Source organism: Mixophyes fleayi, chromosome 4 (assembly GCF_038048845.1).
Source record: "Mixophyes fleayi isolate aMixFle1 chromosome 4, aMixFle1.hap1, whole genome shotgun sequence".
Lineage (NCBI taxonomy): Eukaryota > Metazoa > Chordata > Amphibia > Anura > Limnodynastidae > Mixophyes > Mixophyes fleayi.
The window spans coordinates 209,465,581-209,488,215 of NC_134405.1; the positions used below are offsets into that span (position 1 = coordinate 209,465,581).

General features: G+C 38.3%; 1 protein-coding gene across 1 annotated transcript; it reads left to right on the forward strand.

Moving 5' to 3' along the window:
* The first annotated feature begins 782 nt into the window (after positions 1-782).
* GAS2L3 (growth arrest specific 2 like 3) lies at positions 783-21,918 on the forward strand. Its single transcript, XM_075209244.1, has 10 exons — positions 783-942; positions 7,776-7,835; positions 9,234-9,273; positions 10,335-10,503; positions 10,786-10,904; positions 11,863-12,004; positions 13,946-14,009; positions 14,150-14,285; positions 15,538-15,645; positions 18,045-21,918. Exons 3-10 carry the CDS (start codon positions 9,256-9,258, stop codon positions 19,326-19,328), a joined length of 2,040 nt encoding a protein of 679 aa, XP_075065345.1. The 5' UTR covers positions 783-942; positions 7,776-7,835; positions 9,234-9,255; the 3' UTR covers positions 19,329-21,918.
* The last annotated feature ends 717 nt before the right edge of the window (positions 21,919-22,635 follow it).

Consider the following 22,635-nt stretch of genomic DNA (forward strand, 5'->3'; position numbering starts at 1 on the left):
TGACACCAGCTCTTGGAGGCAGAACTGCTAACCTCTGTGACACCCAGGGGAGGGCTGGCAAATTTTAGCCTAGGGGGCAAGACTCTACTCAGCAGCCTATTAGGAACATTTTAAAGAGAAAAAAATTCAGGTGGCCCAGTGACCCAGCCCAAGGTAGCCCACTATGGGATCAAACTGGGGGGGCAGATGTCCCCCTGCCCCTGGTGCTACCCATATACAGACAATGGTAAAATAAAAGCCAAAGGTGTAATATTACATTTGTTTATTGTAGCAGAATAAACAGCAGCAGTATATGTAATGAAGCTCAGTAGCTGTTCTAGATGATCAGAGTTGAGAGGTTAGACAAAAGCTAGGTCACACATAGTAACAAGTAGATGAATAGCCGTCTAGTACACAGAACAGGTAATCTAATATAAATCAGGTCATACATAACATGGATCTACAAGGTAATAGCAGGATCAATACATGAGCAGGGACAGAAACATGGTTCTGGAAACTGTATTTTTAAAGGTAGGAAAGCATCAGTATATAATGCTTATCCTACTGAGATTTCCAAATGACATTAAACAGCATCACCCATCGCCCCACCCCCCAGACAGCTGAGGCGTCAGGAATGATGGAAGCATCGTGCCCCCTATTTCTCACACATCTGCCCGGGGCGTCTGCTGAGAGAGTGAGGGAGTGTCTCTCAAAGGAACAAGTCTATTGGATAATTCGAAGACGTACAGTATAGAGCTCACCAATCAGAGAGAGCTAAGTGGGTGGAGGCGGGGCTGGCGGTTTGTCCGAACAGGAGAATTAGTGGGAGTGTGGCCGGGAGCTGCAGATATTGCGCAGTGTGAGGTGGAGTGCTGAGACAGCGTGCTGGGCATGTCATCTGTTACTGGGCGCTAGAACGGACCTCAAGCGGCACCTGGAATGCTCTAATAGTATTACCGTTAAGTAAGTAAATGGGTGACCATATGAGTTGTGCGATCTGTGGTGTATTGGAGCTGTGATTTAGCATTGGAGTATGACACGGCGCTTTGATTGGATAGTTGTCTTGTTCCGTGTTTTGATTGGTTTCCTGAGCTGTCAGTTCGGTTGTTGTATGTAGAGGACAGTGGTTGTTGCGGGTGGTCACATTATGTTCATGTGACCATCGAAGTATAGTTTATGTTAGAAGTACTTTAAATGTAGATACGTGAAATACCCAATGTACAATAAACAGTAAAGTTTTTTTATTAAAGCTAAACAGTTTAATTGAGATGTATTAGGGAGTGAGTGTTCTTAAACCAAAATGTAATTCGTGTAAGTATTGTGCTGGCTGTGGCTGGGGTCGGGTATGTATTATAATGCTTAGAATATTTCTAAAGCACGCTTTCTCCATAGGACTAATGTGTAGTTGGTGAGTAATATGTATCCTGTCAGCTTGCAGTTTTCAGGATGGGGAATGATGACTCACAAATATTGATGTTATGAATTTAAAAAGTGTGTCATGACTGGAATGAAAGAAGATTGACATTAGTTAAGTAAGTAGGGACAATATTTTCTTAAATGTGTACTTAAATAGATATGTATTTTTCAAACAGGAAAAAAATAAATTGTTTTTTTTCTGCATCTCAATATGCCTTAAAAAAAACATATCTAAAAATAAATAAATAATTCTATCATCATATGTCTTCTTAAATCTTAAACTAATTTGGGCAGGGCCATCATTACTGTCTTCTAGAAGTAGCCGGCCTCTCCCAGGGTGCACCTCTGCCAGCTGTCAATTTAGAGAAGAGCTGGAGAGTGCACCACTCAGAGGGGCTCATGTAGAGTTAAACACATAGGCACTCAAAACGTATACAGGAAAAAGATGCATGTTATAAAAGCATATGTACATGCATCTGTTCTGTAGCTTAAAACAGATGAGGTTCCATCTCTACATGAAGCCCATAGTGTGTGTGCTCATTCCAATAAAAGTTCTAGTGAAGAATGGGGTGGTGTGGGAAACCATGCTATCGGGATGAGGGTGGAGTATTTTGAGGAGAAGGGTGCTTGCGTGCCTTGACTGTCCAGATGACTGTGTCCCCCCTGTGTTCTGTTGTATATAGAATTACTGTGGGTGTATAGTGGAAACCAGATGTTTCAGCATGCCATGTTAATGGTTGTTCTTGTATGCCAGGGCACAAAGTTGGCTGTGTTATTGTAAAAAGTAAGGCGGCCTGTGCACTATTACCATTATTACTGTTACCGTTGGTACAGCAATAGTGCACTTAAATAATGATATTATAGTAATTTCAACGGTGGCTTTTTGCTCTCTGAGCTACGACCAGAAAGCCGGGTTGAATTTACTGAAATAACTGTAACAGAGTTAACGTGGCGCTAATTTGGGGGAATTGAATTACCCCAAAGATTATCATGGCACAGACATTTTTACTAGTTTAGATTTTTTCATGGTTTATATATGCAGGATATAGACTTACTGTGGTGGAAACATGTATCCATATTCCACAGTAATTGTATGTATGTGTGTGTTTCCTGTGACAATTTCCCTGCTTGGTTGGTTACTTTCCAGCTTGTGTAACATTACAGATGTTCTTTCCTATTGTCTCCCAAAAATCGACTCGGCACCTCTGATCGCCTCCATCACATCCCCCAGTTATGGTTGCCCAGAACCTTTTAATGTGGGATTTTGTCATTACCGCGTAAAAAAGACCATGAGATCATGTTTGATTTTGTTTTTGCTGGTTGGCACCGAATTGCATTAGGAACTCACATCATTGTTCTCTCTGGAAGGTATTTCTAACCTATACTTCTATGGTGCCTTTAAAAGGAGCAAGGGATTTTACTTTTGTTGTCTAAAGTCAGCTGGATAAGTAAGACACTGATCTTTTTACTATGTAAATGGAATGACAATTCTTTCCGGTACTGCCGTGGAGCTGAGCCCTTCCTTGACAGCTGTCTAAGTAATGTATTTTTCAAAATCCTGGCTAGTGGGATGGGCGTGTTCATAAAATCTCTTACATAAGTGGTAGTGCATCTTTAAGTACAACTTAAATTCTATTTAGTTGAACTCCACCCAATTCTAATTTTTACAAAAAATCTATTCTATTTCTTCTTAAATAATCTCATCCAAACCCTTGCAAAATACCTGACCTAATAGGGGTCCAATGCTTATCAAGATATATGCATCCTCCTGGCCCCCTCTAATGGCCTATCCCCAGCCTTTGATGGAGAACTTGGATATTCAGATGTTTTCACATATAGAAACTTCTCATGTGGCCAGTGCACTAATCCATACTATCAACATATTATAACACACCCACTATGTGTAGAAAGCACTGAATTCAGTATGTAGGTTAACAAACCTGGATGCACATACTTTCTGACAAACTTTTATTTTACTTTGCACTGTATCGTTTTATGTGGCCTGCAGTGTTTAGTTGTTATCACTTGGTAAACACCCTTCCATGTACTATGTAACATACACATGTGGCAGTGTTCAAGAACAAGTCTGAAGACAGGTCATGTTAATTACACATCACCTGCACTTCAATGTCTGTCCATGTATGTATGTATGTGTATGTGTGTGTGTGTGTATATATATATATATATATATATATATATATATATATATATATATATATATATATATATATATATATATATGGCTTTTGTCTCTGCAACCGAGCTTGGCAACCAGCCAACAGCCTCTGCATTTACAGTTACCCAAAAGATAGAATCATAAGGAGGATTTTTAAAGGTGCATTTTTCTACTCTGAAAAACCACAGTATTGTAAAGCCAGAATAGTAACATATAGTATTACATATCGATGGGAATCATGTCTCTAATAACCCTGCATGCATGTTTTATTAGCTCTACTGTCTGTTACTAATGAAGCTTCAGATACCTGCAAATAATCTTATAATCTTATCCAATGGGAGATATTAAATATTTCAATGGCATTTTATTAATTTGCTTAATGTATGCTTGCACCCACATGACACTGATGCACTACTGACTCTGCTCTTAACTCCCTATTGATTTCCCAAAGCACAGAAACAATCTGTGTAGTAGGGCCAGGGCTGCCAAGAGGAATTCAGGGCCCCGGTACAGCAACTTCATGGGGCCCCTCCCCGTTGCAGTGGAGAATTTTTTTCCACCGCAGCTTCGCTTCACGCCCCAATATATAATTGGGACGTGGCTATGGCGGGTGTGGTCATTCAATTGGGGTGTGGCTATCCCGGTAGTGGTCATACAATTGGGCGTGGTTATGGTGGGGGTGGTCATACAATTGGGCGTGGCTATGGTGGGAGTGGTCATACATATTTGTACACATTGGCCCCAGTGCACTGGGTTTAAACAGGTTAAAACAAAAATGGTTACAGGGTCCCCTTATAACCATACATAAAGGCATGCATTTGCAAACGTCACAGTGTTGTTAGTAATGGTGTGCTATCTCACTTAAATACCCGGTCTTGGCTATATTAGTCCACAGGTATAATAACAAGGCAACAGGCTGACATAAATAGAAGTCCTCCTCCGTTGGCAGGAACTCGCTGGTGGTGGTGGTGACTGGAGTTTGGGGCACACATTGCAATGAGAGAATGGTGGGGTGAAGATGTGATAAGGGGAGGTGGGGAGGATATTTGTCAAAGATTCCATACCCAATATTCCCCCATGATTCTCTCTATCCACTGGTCATAGGTGCCCCATGCTCTTCCTCTCTTTGCCATATATGATATGACAATGAGATGTTGGGACATGTGACAAGGTTTAGGCAGGAGGTTGGGTTATGTTATAAGTGGAGTGTGAGGAGGACATAATGTGACCCAGGACAGCAGAGAGGTGTGGGTGGTAGCTGCATGTGACTACATGTGGTGTGCCAATAATGTATGTTTCCACCACTGATAATAACAATAAACTCAACTTACCTTTTGGTCTGTCATTACCCCAATCTGCCTGGTTACCTTGAAGGCTCCAGGTCACAAAAACTCTGATACTCTCATCCACTGCAGCTTGCTGATAGCAGCTGTGTTGTTGATGTCTCTACCTCTTGATCTTCCCATTCATATGAAATGGCAGGGGCAATGCCAATACCGCTTAGTTTGAATAGGAGAAAAAAGGAGGAGTACAACCGCACTAGGTCTATAGCCAAGTATCCTATATATATCAGTTTATAGTTGATAATATACTTATCATTGAAATCAGCAGAATCGCTGAAAGGTGCACCCTATAACCTAGAGATATATTGGTAGCAAAAAGTACAGAACAGAGGCTATAACGTGGGGCACTCTAGCGTGCCCCACGTTATAACCTCTGTTCTGCCCTTTTTGCTACCTTAGTTTGAATAGGCCCAACTATTATCTTTGTGAGCTTCACCCAAAACAAGCAGCACCACTAAGTCACACAAGAGCACAGCAAGGGACTCTCGCGTGACGTCATTGGATCGGCGGACCCAGCGGCCGTCAGCAGCAGAGCCGCAACTGCACTGGACCGTAAACAAAAAAAAGTTGTTAGAAAAAAAAAAATGTTGAAAAAGAAAAGTCGCCAGAGCAGCCCGAGCCCCCTGGCACACCCCGGCCCGGGTAAATAGTATTTGCCCCCTCTTGGCGGCCCTGAGTAGGGCATCCGACAATTTATATCTCTAGTAGCAAAATATGTTTTAAAAACTGATTTGTAATAAATGTATCACTACTCTGCTAATCAGTTTAAATGCTTATTTTCAAGTATAAAGTAGTAGAAATGAACCGTCTCATTTGTCGGCATATGTGGTGGTCCCATGGATCCTGATTTTTTTGTTATTATTTTTTTGAATTATGTAAAGCAATTGTCCTGCATGTTAGCAGGTCTAATACTAGTAATGATTGTTTCTTGTATTTATCTCATGAAAATGCACCTGGAATCTTGCAGTGAACTATAAAACGGTAGTAAAAATGCATATCAAGTGGAGTGGATCCAATTCAGTCCCGTAGGAGCTTCCAGAAGTGCATCTCCGTGGAATGTTCAGTACCTAAATCATCTCTGATGTTTTTGAGTCCATAATACCTGGAAGTGTACGCATCCACACATTGTGTGCGTCTCCTACCAAAATATTGTACTGAATTGAATTGCCCCCTAAATGCGTAAGAAAAAAAGTAAAACTCGAGTGGATATGAGTCCAAAATGAAACCTCTGTTTGTATCTTTAAGCTATATCAAAAAGCCTAAATAAGAATATTGGTTCCCTGTCTGCTGAGAAATGTTGTCATATGTTCTCATTTCAAAATCCTACAAAGAAAGCTCTGTCTTAAAATGTCACAGAACAGTCTTCTAGTGCAGAAATTCCTTGGCAATTGCCCATCAGGCTGTGATATTCAGAATGTAAAGCGCTCCATTCAGTGACAGTCCATGTGGGCTGCTGTTGAATGTCTAATGTCACTGCTGGAGAGGGTAGTATTATACTCCACTTCTTCTTTCTTTTTTTTTTTTTTTTTTTACATTCCTGGGCAATATCCTGGCATTTTAGGGTTAAGAGAGATACTGCGTGTTTGTTGAATTAAGGGATTGATCAAAGAAACTATTGTGCAGTTGGCAAAATCCCAAATAAACTAAATATACTGTATTTGAATGAATGGTCTTTGCCTCATGCACCATATGCATAGTGAAACAACTTGAGCTATTGGGTACTTCACTACAGCTGCTGGCTGTTATCTCACATTCTTGACCTTTAAACTGTAGTAGTAAACCATGACCTGTATAAATCCAGCTTGTGTGAGCTCATGCTCCATCTTTTCAGCTTGTCATTCTTTTATGCTGAGATGATCCAACATGTGCATAAACGATGGGCAATTGTGCTGCTAGGACAGAAGCGTTATTATACTCTGTTCCATTCCTAAATCTCTGACCCTGTGTTCCTCTGGTTGCATATTCTGCTCTTGCTGTGTGGGAGTGCAGTGACACACATGTTCCTACACCAGTGGGGCTGAGAACACACATTGACTTGTACAATACTAAGGAATTGGAGAAAATTGTACACTCATGTCCATAATTACAGATACCAATAGGTCCATGAAAGTAGGAGATATATATTTTTATATATATATATAACAACCCCCCCCCCCCCCCACCATGCTTTGCTCCAGTTTAGTTGTGTGTTTCATTGTGTCCTGTATATAAATCACTTTACGCTTCTCATCGGATCCCATTCTTTTTAAAAGAAACCATTAATGTTAATTTCTTAGTTTTTCTACTAAAAATGATATAGAGTTCCTCTTTCATTCTTCACTCATCCTTAACATTACCCAAGGGGAATGAAGACATATAGAAAGGAATGCTGCAATATGATCTGTCTCACAAACTACTAAAATCCAGGCAAAGCTGGGCTTTCAATTTTCTTTCCATAATTAAACAGTCCTCAGTAGGGACATGAAAGTACGAAAGTGCATTCAGGTAATCAAATATAACTGATAGCAATAGAACAGAAAGCTGATGTGTTTGGTGGCCTGTAGTTACCATGCTCACTCTGATACCAGCTCCATTATGTGTCATTAGTGTAAGTATCGTGTGGTCCCTGATGACCTCTCAGATTGCTATTTTGTGACCTAATGCTGCGTTCACTGTTCTTGTCCTACCACACACTTACAAAATTGACATAATTATGCGTTCATAATATGTTTTCAATCCTCGCTACTAAAAATAGCAGGAACCAGTGCGGAGCGTGTGGCCGCTGAAGTTTTTTTTGAAAATATGAAATAATACTTTATGAAATCCCTCAGTGGCAGTGTTTATTTCTCTTGTTATAACTGTAATGTATGTTTCCTCTGAAGGTCATGGCACCCAGTATGAACTTGTAAAGCAGCAAGCAGACAGAAGTTCCTTAACAGCAGGTGGGTTTTCTGTGCTGGTCTCCGCTACTTGGAAATTGTCAGACAAAACCATATAAAAGTAATACATTTTTTTTACATCTGAAAACATTACATTATTTCACCGGACAAAATTTGCAGATGTTAAGCACATGCATTTGAGATGGGACTTGTAATATCACACTTTGATTTAAAAATTGCAACAACAAACCGTACAGTTCTTTTGTTTGTTTGTTTATTTTTATTCTTCTAATGTGTAACCTTCCCATGAGCGAATATATTTGCTCACGTTGCACCTTTTCCCCTATGTGATCGAGTTTCACGTTTAAAAGGGAGCCTTGTGTGCACAGGAAAATGTGTTTTCTCTATAAGAATGGTTTGATGCTCATAAGGTGCTGAAACTTTTATTTCTGTTTCACATAATTTAACTTTTGTAGCCTGAATAATATCTTTTCTAGTTTTGCCAAAAGACAAATCCACATAAAAATAACCCCTCTTTTTCTAGCAACTGCTGTGAACTTATAAATGGATTGAGCAAGTTCCATTTCTGTATTTTTGTTTGCAAAAGACAAATCAAGGCAACTTCCTAGAAATAAATGGAGAAATTAAAAGTACAACGATCTGCAATCCATCTTGTTTTGATTGGTGAATGAATATGCGGCTTATTCAATTAGCCGCGAGGCACCCCCAGACATTGCCTGGATGTCCAGCAGCTCACCTTGCAGGCTAATACAGTGCAGAAGTTTTACATCACATCTCAATGGAACGCGAGTGAAAATTAGCTGAGATTTCTATAAAAACTCTGATACAGTGGGGGAGATTCAATTTGCGCATCATTACCGTTTGTACGGTAAGTTTAACATGGATTTCTGCTCATGGCGCTGTGGCCAAAAATCAGTGTTGAAATGACAGTACTAACGGCAATGATGCGCATCATTTACCGTAGTAACAGAAAATATGGACAATGTATTTCCCTTCTGTATGCTACCTGAGTTTCTCCTAGGTTACAGTCACTCCCCCCCCCCCAGCCCCGCCCGCTAGAAATCTTGATCCCTCAATACTTATTTTTCAGACCCCTGATGATCCCATATTAACAGGATATTGGCGGATGGGTTCCTATTCAAGACCTAAAAAGAAGCAAGGGGTGATTTTTATCATTTGACAGCATATTAGGTTTTATGGGTTTTCATTTCAAAATGATGGGACCCTTATATATTTTATATAGGGATAATGAAGTCATGTCTACTTCATTCTATCGCAGCATCACAGTAGTCTGTGGAGCCACAGCTTAAATAGTGACCGTATTGACAGCAGTTTCTTAATTACAATTTCATTAGTATCCTGCAGTAATTTTGATTTTTGGCAGAATGTGAAATTGAATTCAACTTTTTTTTTATTTATTTTGCTTCTTTCTTGTTTTAGAAATCATAATCTTCAGAGAAATATGCATCATGCAATTCAGGTATATATTTGTTTCCTAATCACCACCACTACCAGTATGAAGCAAAGCAATGTAATCTCTCGCGCACAGGGTCCTGTCTCCCTATTGTCCCATGTCTGTCCACTGCCTGACTCCCTTGTACGCTCTGCTATGTATTTTGCTGCACTCCGTGTGCGTCCCCATAGTATTACTGTGTACTTACGTGTATTATCTCATTTATTTGTTACTTGCTTCTGTATGCGGCGCTACGGAATCTGTGGTGCCTTGGGAATAAATAATAAAGGCTTTGCATGACATCACACGCTGTTTGTTTTGCATGTACTGGTAAAGAAATCCATTAAAATAAATGTCTTAGGAGTAAATCACACATTGCCATAACTAGCAGAACCACAGTATACTGGTCATTGAGCAAATGGGTGTGGGAGGAACTCTACTCCAATTGTACTTGCACTCCCATGATCGCATCCTAGAGCTTGAAATGATGTAAATAGAGGTTTCTGACCCTGTTCAAATAGATGCATCCAAATGCAGCAATTTATATTCCAACTTTAGAGTATGAGGCTTATGTGAGTGTATGTACCAGCGGAAGTTTCTTCTAAACCGCAGGCGTCCATGGCATGGTTCCACCGTGGTTCTGCTAATTGGTGGGATGAGAAGGTTCTTCCCTTAATGCAGCCTTTTATATTTTTCTTTCTGTTCATGTACAGTGTAAGGAAGGAATTGCTGCAATGAAATACAAAACTTGTGTGTAGGGTGGTGGTCATTGTTAAATGATTTCTTTTTCATATCAAATTATGATGAAATGTATTTTTATTATATGTACTTTACACAAAACCCTGACATCATGAATGTAGATAAATGTAGGTAAAGTAGCTTGAGAGTAACAATGTTTTTTTTAAATAATGTAAAATCAGCATAGATCTCCCTATATATCTGCTAGTAACTACAATTCCTGGAGTTTCATACAATGTTACGGACTGCGGATTAGGTCATTTCGGAACAATACACTGTCTACAATATTTCATGTATCCATTTGATGCCTTTGTCCTTTCTTTTAAGATTATGACATGTTTATTGTCCAGGTTTGGTTTGGAGATGATCTTCCATTGTGTCCAAAAAGCCCTTTGACTCCAAGACATGGCCCGGGCCTGTCTGATGTTTCCCAGTATGATCAGTGGTTGGCTGTGCGCCATGAAGCTACGCTGGTACCTATGCAGGAAGATTTGGCAATATGGCTGAGTGGCTTGTTAGGTAAGTATTACTACACATATATGTTTGTAATCTAATGATGGCTGCTGTTAGATTTGAAACAACTAGTCAGTTTTTGCAGTTGAAACTGGAATTTTTTTGTAGGTAAAGATGTTCCCAAATATTTCAAGGTGCTCTATAGCCGTGTATAAAGACAGGTCTGAGTTGCAGTCAGGAAGTGTCTGAGCGCAGCTCCACCTTGCCATCAACAGGCGCTCAGCAGTGCCATGTGTATAGAACCTGCATGCGTAATGCCCACTTTATTCACACCATGTCTCATAACAGGTGTAGAGATTAGAGGAGAGCGATTTATGGAAGAGCTTGACAATGGTGTTTATCTCTGCCAACTGACCCATGTTGTGCAAAACACTATGAGACAATGCTGCACAACTGAAGAGCTGATGGTAAGTTGATGATGATGATGTCTCTTGTTTGCTTTTAGACCTCTATTTAAAAAAAAAAAATGCACTATCCACATATTTATATTTACAGATTTAAATTCATTTTCAGTGTACATATTCTTTTAAGCGCTCTTTACTATCTCTGCTTCTCTCGTATACTTACCCATATCATTGCTTCCCTTCGAGATCTGTCATAACAGGAATAGGCATAGGTAGTAAAAAAAACAAAAAAAAACCCCATAATGGCTTTTATTAGATACTAACAGATGAGTAAAACGCCACCATCACAAGTGGACAGTCCATCTTTAAATGAACATTCCTCCCCATATAGCATTAAGAGGGAACCCTTATTTGCTCTACATGAGGGTTATATTAATTTAAGAAGTTGTTATCCAAATTGGACAGTCCTGTTTTATATTTAAAATATTGGGCCTGACGCATTGAGGAACGTAAATGTCGGCGTTAAATTGCACTGTGCGCACCCAGAAATAGATTATACGCCAGTGAATGCAAGTCCATCCAATTCATCTTCGAGCGCAAAGTAAGCTTGCAACTTCTTGGCCAGAACGGGAGAAGAAAGAGGCGTATGAATGTAGTTAATGTATAGTAAGCCTGTGCCAAGCTAGAGCGCACATAGCAGCGTCCGATTCAGTGCAGCAAATGCCGTATTTGCAGTGCGTACTTACACCCGTATTGAATAAAAGCAGTTTTTTTCAGATCTGCTTCTAGTTGAATACGGATATGCGTAAGCCATAATGACGTGCGTTTTTTAAAAACGCACAGTGAGTTTGTTTTGTGTGCCCATTGTGTTTTGTGGATCATATCTTTGCTTGGTATGTTAAAGTAAGGAAATATTTTTGTAAATTTCACACAACTTGTTTTTTTGCTATAAAATTTGTGTAAAATTCACCTCTCCAGATAGCACATTATGATATCACATTAACACTTTTGCCCATTCCAGGGTATGCCTACGAGAATGGTTCCCTGCAGAAAAGATGCTCCATCCGGATCATTCTTTGCTCGTGACAACACCGCCAACTTTCTCCGCTGGTGTAAGAGCATTAAGGTGGATGATGCTTATCTTTTTGAATCCGAAGGCTTGGGTAAGATTCCACAGCATGGAAAAAGGTGTTTTTTTTTTTGTTTGGTATACTATTTGTATGAAATATGGAACATTCCCACTCACTGCAAATTTCTCCCATTAACTCATTACTTATTGTAGATGGCTTCATACACATTGTGGTAAATGTTCACATACTTTAATTATTTCTTCAGCAGACTGTAAGCAGAGTGTGTGATCTTGAGTCTATGCAGTTTGTGAAATCCAGGGTACATTTAAAATGGGAGTCTGTATCAGCTATCTCATGCTATTATCATCTTCCAAATTATCATAATAAGACGTGCTTACATGTTGCTAGTGTTAACTTGGGTTTTTACTAGTGGTAAAAATAACGTTTGTGCTTACTTGTTCAGTGCGTCTGTCCCCATGTACTTGATAAATGGCCTGCCTTAGGTTTCTGACATAGCTAATGTTGTATAGTGGAATATGTAAGAAAATTACCTTACTACTAAGAGTACTTTAATATGTAGCTTTTCAGCTCCTTATTTCTGTAAGACTCATGCCAGTTATATAAATTGCAAAGTAAAATCTTTATCATTTCACTGGAGCAAATCTAACTAGACTAATATGTGTAGTGACATTTAGGGGTCTGTTTATTCATATCTCCACCCACCCCCTACTACACCCCCATATATAGTGTGTTTCACCCATCTCAACAAACTGTATTTTTAATTTTTTTTGTACTACAGCATATTTGGCGATAACTGTTTTTTGTTTTTTTTTATTTCACGCCTTTCTGGTTCCCTAGGCCAGTCTCTCTTTATATTTAAAAAAACAAAACAAAAAAACACCATAAAAACAACAAGCGGACAAGCATTATATTTAATATAATAACTATATAGTGCTGTTTTTTAATAATTAACTTTTTTATTGCAGTACGGTTTAAAAATATTTTTTTAAAAACTTTTCTTTAAATGCATTTTGTTCTGGTAACGAGAACAAATAGAACACTTGGTAACAGAGACACATCTTATCACCCCCTTCACTTTGACATGGTTAGTTTATTGGTTTGTTGTGGGTGGGTCAGTTAGGAGAGAAGGTGCACAAGAGCCACACACTCTTCTCTGATTACTTTTAGTAGTATTACAATCTGGAAAATTCCTGCACACATAAAAATTAATTTCTGTACATTTGGAGCCATCCAGAATTTAATTTCCGTACATTTGGAGCCATCCAGAATATAAGTAGTGTCTGAGTAAGTTGGCTTAGCTTTGTTCTTCATTATTTGGTTTTATTTCTGTTACAAGGGCTTTTACAGAGCATGTGAAGTACTGGATAGTCTGTCTGTCATTTTTGTCATGTTTATTTTAGAAACTGTATGAATGTTTGTTTATTGACCTAGTTTTGACGATTAATGATTACTCTGTTTTAAATTCTTATGATGATAAACTAAAAATACCTTGCAACAAAGGATCCTCTTGAGAGACTGTTTTAAAGCTAAATATACTGTGACCCTCGTGATTGTAAAGAAGTATGTCATACTGGAGAACAAGATGTTGTCTAATACATGGTGTACTTTAGCTGATTCCCACCAAACCATGTTATAGAATATGCCTTTAGGATCTGGCTAATGTTCTGACCAACAGCTGCCTTGTAGCATTTGTCAGACCATATTTGACAGCTCATTATGAGAGTGTAAACTTACAATCTATTGCAATTAAATTTGAATGCCTTGATAAACCTTTTGAAGACTTGATTTGATTTTCTTACAAAGCTACTATTGTGTCTTGATGATAAATTATTAAAAAAAAGAAAATATGTAGAAACATAATGCAAAAGTTATTCGCTGCATCACTTTAACTAAAATAGACTTATTTTTCAGTGCTTTGTATGTGCTTAGTTGTATCTGCTTTCTCTATTTTCAAGTTTGGTTGTTTATGTGAATTCGCTTAAGATCTGTTCTCTCTGCTTACTTGTCTTCTAGTGTTGCATAAAGACCCCCGACAAGTGTGTCTTTGTCTCCTAGATGTTGGACGAATAGTATCCAGGTGTGCAATTAATTTCTGAATATTGTCACATTTATTGATAACAATCACAAAGTTCCATGACTATATAAGCAATAATTTCCAGAAGAAAAAATACTATTTCCTAACACACTCTTGTCTGGTTTTGTTTTTTTAAATCAAAGATATGGAGTGGAACCACCCGTTCTAATAAAATTAGAAAAAGAGATTGAACTTGAAGAAACACTGTTAATGGAATCTGGGCCGCTGGCTCCCACCACGATCAAGAAATCCTGCTGTCACCATGAACTACATGAGGCCGTAATATACAATTTTATTACATACTTATATCACAGACTTAGTGCAAGGAGTTCTAACTGAACTTGTCATCTCCCTGCCAAGAATATAGCTCCCTAGTACAGAAAAGCCTGGGGCTAATTGTAATGTTCATATTTGTGTAACTAAGTCTCATGCGTGATGTAACTCTTAGACCAACCTGCTGCCTGCAATAAGCTGATATTCTTTGCCTGGACAAACCAGAATTGGAATGTCTTTATATGCTTTATGTCAGAGGTGCCCAATCTCTGTCCTCAACAGGTCATGCTTTCAGGATTTCTTTATAATACACAGGGGAGTCCATCTATTTTCCTGGGCCAGTAATTGTTACACCTGTTTCTACAGACAGATATCCTGAAAACATGACCTGTTGGTAGCTCCTGAGTGCCTCTGCTTCATGCTGTCATTGCTTGGGCTTTTTTTTTTATTTTTTTTTATTTAAGATGACAGATTTCTCAAACATGGCTCACTAGCATCCCTCTACTTCACATGTACATTTTAAAGGCTGAAGTCTTTTACACTATTCCTGGTTAGGGTGTGATTAAAATAGTTTTAAATTAATAAAGTCAAGCTTTGCTAATCACCAAATCTGTAAAAGACAATTCAGAAGACATTGCAAAATCAGTGCAATCGTGGTCTCCCTGTTTTTAGTGGAAAACAACCCAAGTTGTCTGTCACTGGGTCTGTGTACATCTAAATTCACTGCTGAGTGGTCCACTAGCTGTTACTGCCTGTATGTTCCTGGAACTAGTATCGGTTCCTGTTCCCAATTTATTTATTTTTTTTGGGGGGAAAAGCAGCAGAATATTGCTTGTAGCCAGGAACCTTCCTATAACCCAGCAGTAAGGATCTGGCATAGCATCTTCCACCTGTACCCCACAGCATTGGTAGCATGTAGTTTTGTGTTTCCTCTGTGGCAAAACGCTGTTTTTTAGGGTACTGACATAATTGTGGTGATAATTAATGTGCTGCTAAAGTAATCTTGCTCAACTTGCTGTATCCTCGCATTTGCTGGCCATGTTATGAAAAAATAGCACATATTTCAAATACAGGTAGACATTAGGCAGCATTGGTAATTACATGAAAGCAGTGTTGACCATTCTTATGTGATCAGTGGAGAATGCACAGTGAACTAAAATTGGCCAAGTTCAATACAATGTATTACTCATTACAAGCATCTACGATAATTTTATTATACAAAAATATCAATGTAACATCTCAATTTTATTCCCTGCAGGTGACGCACATTGCTGAAGACCCTCCCTGCAATTGCTCCCACAGGTTCTCTATTGAATACTTATCTGAGGGTCGCTATCGGTTGGGAGACAAGATTCTTTTCATAAGGGTAAGTCCAGGGTTTTTTTAAAAACGTACTTGTGAAGTCTGGAAAAATATGTTCTCCCTACTAAAATGTGTTTATATTGAACCATGTACTGCAGATTCCCTTTCACAGCCATTAGATAACACTATAATATGTCTTGTTACAGTCGAAAAAGCCACTGTCTTGCATTAATTATGAGACTGCCCATTAAAAGGTTGTGAAGTACAAAATTTACTGCTATGGTTTATCACGGGAGAGAAATGTTCTAACATGCTAACATCCATTTGCAATTACTGCCTTTTTAATGAAATAATGCTAGTATAACCACGAGACACAATACGCTATTTTTATTATTATTGGATGTCATAGGCATTGCTGAGTGTACTTTTATTGCTCGGACATCAGGAGGTATTCCAAAAGATTTAAGATGATAAATTGGTACATTCATAAAACTCGCAGTGGTAATCAAAGCTATAGAAAAGGCAGTATATCCGTAAGTTTAAACAAAATATCTAGCTTTGAAATATCAGAATTCTTGCTTTTTAGGTGTAAGGCAGCAAAAGTGTGATTAGTGCTGCGATTCCTCCTGTTCCTAATGGATGGACATTGTTTTCTTTCCTTACACTGTGGGATCATCTTGTAGTCAGAGGCTTCCTGGAGGAAGCACATGTGTGTGGAACCCTGACCTTTTATGTGAATGAAGGAAATGATTTGAAATAAATGCTGTACATGTAGCGTATAAAAAAGGAAACCTAGTTTTATTGTAGTATTTAACCCAGAAAGTGTTTACATGTTAATTCAGAAATATGGGCACACTATTAGTTTATTTTTAAGGTAAACCTGTTACTGCTGTTTCAGAAGATATTTGCTTCTAGACAGCTATAATGAAATGGCAAGGAACTATCTCAAATGCAGCACGGTGGCTTAGTGGTTAGCACTTCTGCTTCACAGCATTGGGTTCATGAGTTTGATTCCCGACCATGGCCTTATCTGTGCGGAGTTTGTACGTTCTCCCCGTGTTTGCGTGGGTTTCCTCTGGGTGCTCCGGTTTCCTCCCACAATCCAAAAATATACTGGTAGGTTAATTGGCTGCTATCAAAATTGACCCTAGTGTCTCCCTTTGTGTGTGTGTGTGTGTGTGTGTGTGTGTGTGTGTGTGTGTGTGTGTGTGTATGTTAGGGAATTTAGACTGTAAGCTCCAATGGGGCAGGGCCTGATGTGAGTAAGTTCTCTGTTTAGTGCTGCGGACTTAGTGGCGCTATATAAATAAATGGTGATGATGATACAAATGTCCTAATTTCCTCTTAATTGTTTTTACAGACTGTAATTTAAATGTTAGCCATAAAACACTTAGTACCAAAGATGTATGTGTATCTATGTAGAACATATAGCACCAGCATTATTGAAGAGACATGTACACACAGATTTCTACTAACAGCCTGAAAATCCCCTCTTTACCTTTCCCTTCTTTCTGGGACAAGATAAGACATCAACTGCTCTCTCTGCCTCACAACTGAGTAACTGCAGAAAAGATTAGATGAGGGAAAGACTTTCACTGTTTACCTCCCTGAAAACAGAACACTGGCTGTACTACACGAGATAACTTGTGTGTCAGTTACATTCCCAGCTGTGTGAACAGATCTGCTATATTACATTAACCTATATATTTTCCTTTGCAGCACTCTTCATAACTGCCCACACTTGTTCGGATCAAGCAAAAACTGTTGAATAAATTGCATATATTCAGCTGCAATGTTCTTCCTGTCCTGTTTATTAGGGTGCAGAATTATTTTTGGTGGAGTTCTGTCATAAGAGACAATGGATTGTTTAGAGGATGAGATTTTTTTTTAAATAAACTGCAGTTATTCAAGGTTACCACACTACTTCAAAACCTTGTAGTGCTAAAGTAGAAATAAACATATTTTTTTCCCCCCATAGAACAGTTAATTTAACACGTTTAAGGATATGTTAAGTTCACAAATTCAAATCAAGTCTCAGGTCTCCTACTAATCTCAAAATTCTTCTCTTAAAATATTAGAATGAGGTACTAGTGCACATATAGACACATTCTTAACCCTTTCAGTCTGCAGTGCTGTCAATTTCAAGATATTTTGCAAATGTCAAAAAACTGCAATGAGATTTTTGCTGAAAATTGAAAGCATAATACGCTAAATTCAATGAAGTATTTTATTCAGTCTAGAATGTAATTGTTAGAATTGGTAATGCCTTCAGTCATGTTCAGTCTTTCTTGTGAAATACAGAAATCAAAACCGTTAATTTGATCGGTTTTTTTGGTTTTTTTCCAATCTAATGGCTGTCTGATAAAAATTAAATGCCAAAAACTTAGATGCTTAACTAGTATTTGCTAAAGAAATGCCATTTTAGGGATGTGGAATGTGAATCTTATTTTTTTTTTTTCCCAGATGCTACATGGAAAGCATGTTATGGTTCGAGTTGGGGGAGGATGGGACACTCTTCAAGGGTTTCTGCTGAAATTTGATCCATGCAGAGTGCTGCAGTTTACGACTTTAGAGCAAAAAATTCTACAGTTTCAGAAAGGAGGACAAAGTGAGAATGTATCATTACAATCGAGCAAAACTCCACAGCCCCCTGTAATGAACCCCTTTTCTGCAATCAGTGCATCTCGGAAACCAATATCGCCATCTACTACAACAGCCTCTTCAACCCCTAGTCCCAGGAGTCTACGGTCTCCAATATCAACTTTTCAAAAGGGAACAAAGAATACACCATCTGCAGCAGTACATCCCAAAATCCAAAATGTGCCAAGAAAGGGTTCGCCATTGCTTCCTGAGCCACAGAAGAAGGTGGCAAAGAAATCCAATTCTCCACCACTTATTGGTACTACTAGACTTGGAAGCAAAGGTACACAGAATATTGTTCCTAGAAAAAACCTTTATACATCTAGTGCATCCAAAACAGTTGCCCCTGTTCCAAGTGATGTTGGGAAAAGCAATGCTCATGCTGCTAAAGTAACTCAGAATACCAGAAACATGGCCCAACGTGGTGGTCCAAACCAGCGGGTACAGTTACCTAGAACTTCTCCCACAGCACCTGTACATCTCAAAACACTATCAAATAACGCTCCTAGCTCTCAATCACAAACAGGAACTTTAAAAATGGCCACAAATTCTCACAAAGCAGCTACTACTTCAACTAAATCTGAGTTTTCTAACAGGACTGACATTCTAAACCCAAACTGTAGGAGTACAACTACACAGTCCTCCAGGGAGTTGAAAGGAAGTAAGAAGGCAGACCTGCCAAAGAAAAATCTAATGGACAGGAAGCCATTTGTGGTGTCTTCCCGTGTGCCTGCTAAAATGCCCCCATTTCCGTACCTTTCTCAACCTGTTAATAAACAACAGACTGCAGCTGCTCAGACAAACGCTGTGAGCAGGAACATTACTAAACCGGTTCAGTCTCTGAAAAACAGCATCGTTAAAACTGTACCTCAGAAGACCACACTTCCAGGACGTACTCCCCTGTCAGTAGTTAAACTTCCACAATCTGCAACCAAAACACAAACTGCACCAAAGACAAAACCACTTGCAAAAAGTCAGCCAGTGCTCAGTACAGCAATAAAAGACCTACCCACTTCTAATACAAAGGTTTGCAAACCTGGCCCCAATTCCATGAAAGATAAGTTACCTAAGAACAAGAAAGACAACTATATTGTATCAAAAAAATAAGTGGTGATATTTAAATAAAAATGTTTCACCAGTCCCACGGTTTTAATAACCCTTAACTTAATTGTGCACTAAGAGTTGTTTGTATAAACTGGTTGTTATTTTTTGTCTTTCTCCTGCAGGTAAAGCACTTTTGTTTTATTTGTCGCCTAATGCCAAGTACAATCCTCTAGTAAGAGCAAAATTAATTACTTTGCGGGAGCTAGTGATAATATCCATATGCTACGATCACATCTGAGTGTTTTTAATAGATAGTTCTCGTATAAATTATCACATACTATTCGAGAGACTGAACAATATACCTAGTCACTCTTTCTTCATGCTGGCAGGAAGAACTAAAATATTGGGGCATATTCATTTAGCTTTCCGGTTCGTGGGATCGCGCCGGAACGGCCCGCAAAGTCAATCCACGGTACCGCAATAACGTGGATTTTCATTCACACCCCATAGGGTTGCGTACGAAAATCCGCGTTATTGCGGTACCATATTACCGGCAATACTGCGCATGTTTTGCGGTAACGCGCGTTACCGCGAACTGGAAAGCTAATTGAATATGCCCCATTGAATGATGCTGTGGACAAAAGCAAAACAAAGACATCTGCTAAGTCCTATCAGTCCCTTATCTATTCCAGGACATTTGAATTTTCTAATTGAAGTTTAGCCCAAAACCCATTTGAAATTGTATGATACCTTTCTTATGTAAATGTGTTTTTATGTAAATTTTAATTTCTTTTCTTTAGATTTTAAAGTAAAGTATAAATATGTAATTACCAAAGACACACTCCCATTTGTCACTGACAGTAGGGTATATTTATCAGACCTTCTGAAAAGAAAAAGTGGAGGTGTTGACCCATAGCAGCCAAGTGGATTCTAGGTATCCTTTAGTTAGTACATTCTAGAAAATACCTAGAATCAGATGGGTTGCTAGTAGTAACACCTCCACTTTTCCTTTTTAGAAGGCTTGATAAATCTACATCAATAGATCGGTACTAGTGAGTTACAAAGATCAGATATGCATCATAGTTGAACTATACTGTAAATAGAGGATAGAGTTGAATCTTTGATAAAAGCTCTTGTATTAAGAGATGTATGCAATGCTTTCTATTTGTTGGTGCTGCACTTTGCACATTTTAAAGAAGAACTCCACCCTGAGTTTATAAAATCAAAATCCCATATAATCCCAACTAAGAGGAGGCTGTCTGGTATTTGGGAACCCAGATGATGATGAAATGCTCACTCAGTGCACCTCCAGAACAGTCCGTTATCCTATTGGAACAGTCGGGAGAATTTGAGATGCCTGACAATTGCTCAGTTATGTCAAGAGCACTGAAGGGAATTATGTGGCAGCCACTCAAACAACTCGCTCCACACAAGGTGTCTGAGCACTAAAATAAAAAATGTTTATGCTCCTCAAGCAGGGGGAGTTAATGATTATTATAGAGGTGCCAGTAGATTGATCTTATGAGTGTCGGGGGTCAGATTATATGGATCAGGACAGTCCTATTCGTTAAGGGAGGTAGTTTTACTCTAATTGGTTATGGGCATGTGTATCTATGTACATAGTATAGAGCTGTAACACTTTGTGACCGAAAACATGAGATTACCAGGATAGGAGGTAAAACTGCTATGGAATTTGTTTTTCTTACAATGGTAATCCTATTTGTCATGAATATTGTTCCAACCAGTATGACCTGATCATAGTACTGTGCTATTACATTGTAAATAACATAGAATATGCTGAAAATTGCATCTTGCCTACAAAAACAAGTGGGTCAGTACAGTTATTTGACCTGAAAAAAAAAACCTGAGAAAAACATGCAGAGGGGTAAATATTTAAACCTGGGACTGTTCGTAACTATACTGTTAACAAATAACTGCAGGCACAAAGTAAAGCACTTGTTTTATTTTTCGTTATGCAATACTTGTATATCTGTTCAATTTCTTGTACAGATGTATTTAACCTTTGTGTGTTTGTTTTATCAGAACTGGATCATTGGAGTGTTATATTTTTCTAATGTTTTTGTTTTTTTTCCTCTCTTTTTGAATATGTAATATTCATTGTTATTTGTGGGAACATTACATAATCTTCAAATTTTATTCTATAAACCACTGGATTCGAACCTTGTATTTTTTGGCTCCTCTGTCGCAAATGTTAAAGTAATAAATAAAAATAGAATTATTATGGTATACATTTGAAATCCAAAGTAAACTGCAGCAAATTTGTTCCTGTTATGACTAAAATTTATAGTTTGCTGATAGTCCCAATGGCATCTGTTCATCATTATCCATTATTACTATAATATCTTATGTTTATAATGCCAATGTATTCTGCAGCCTTGTACAGAGAATTTTATTCAGGCCCACCAGTCTCTGGCACACACGTGCTGCTTTTCAAATACAAAGAGAACAAAGACCTGACCTCAAGGTCCCAGCATTGCTGACCACTGTTCTGTCCATATATATTTTTGACACTACCAGCTTGTTGTGATACAATGATTGGGAATCCCTGGTGTAAACCATATACTCTTTTGTGGACAGCAGGGATATGGTTTTGTACTAGAATTTTATTTTTTTTGTTTAAGTCATACACATTCATATTTGCCAAAATATTCTATAGTTTTTTTTTTTTTTAATAAAAAAAACAAAAACACATATGTGTTTTTGACATAAGACTATCTAGCATTTTCATCCCCTTCTTCTATTACACACAATTTTATAAAGGAAATTATACTTACGTCATCACCAGGATGCTGCCTTATTCTATCCACATACCCCATCACTAGTGATCCCAGAAGTCACATAATGTGCAGCCTTGATCATCCTCCTATATCCGATACAAAAGGAACAAGGCACTGAGAGAACCAGCCCAGAACCCTTTGATGCAAAAATGAGTTTGGTGTTTACCATAATTTAGACATGGCTGCTCCTCTAATTAAATGATAAATTCAGTACATTCGTAAGAGCTAGGGTTTATTAAGTTTAAATGACATATGCACTGATGTGTGTTATCATTTTAAACAATACTGTGCATTTTCCTATGTATTGTCTCAAATTGTTTATCCATGTCTTTACATATTTGTTTGATTACCTTACAAACAATGTAAAACATCTTTCAATGTACAATAAATATATGCATTGGTGTTTGGATTATAGACAATTGCACTTTAATAAAAACAGTTTGGGAAAAATGAATGTATTTCTGTGAAAAATCGGGACAACAAATGACAACATAGGAATGAGGTAATATTTCCTCATACTTACCGTTCATCATTGCACTTCCAGGAAATGCATGTGCTCTCTATTTAGTTCA

Coding starts and splice junctions, on each gene's coding strand:
- GAS2L3 (XM_075209244.1), top strand. Junction 14,010..14,149: donor GTTGGACGAATAGTATCCAG/GTGTGCAATTAA, acceptor TTTAAATCAAAG/ATATGGAGTGGAACCACCCG. Junction 15,646..18,044: donor ACAAGATTCTTTTCATAAGG/GTAAGTCCAGGG, acceptor TTTTTTTCCCAG/ATGCTACATGGAAAGCATGT.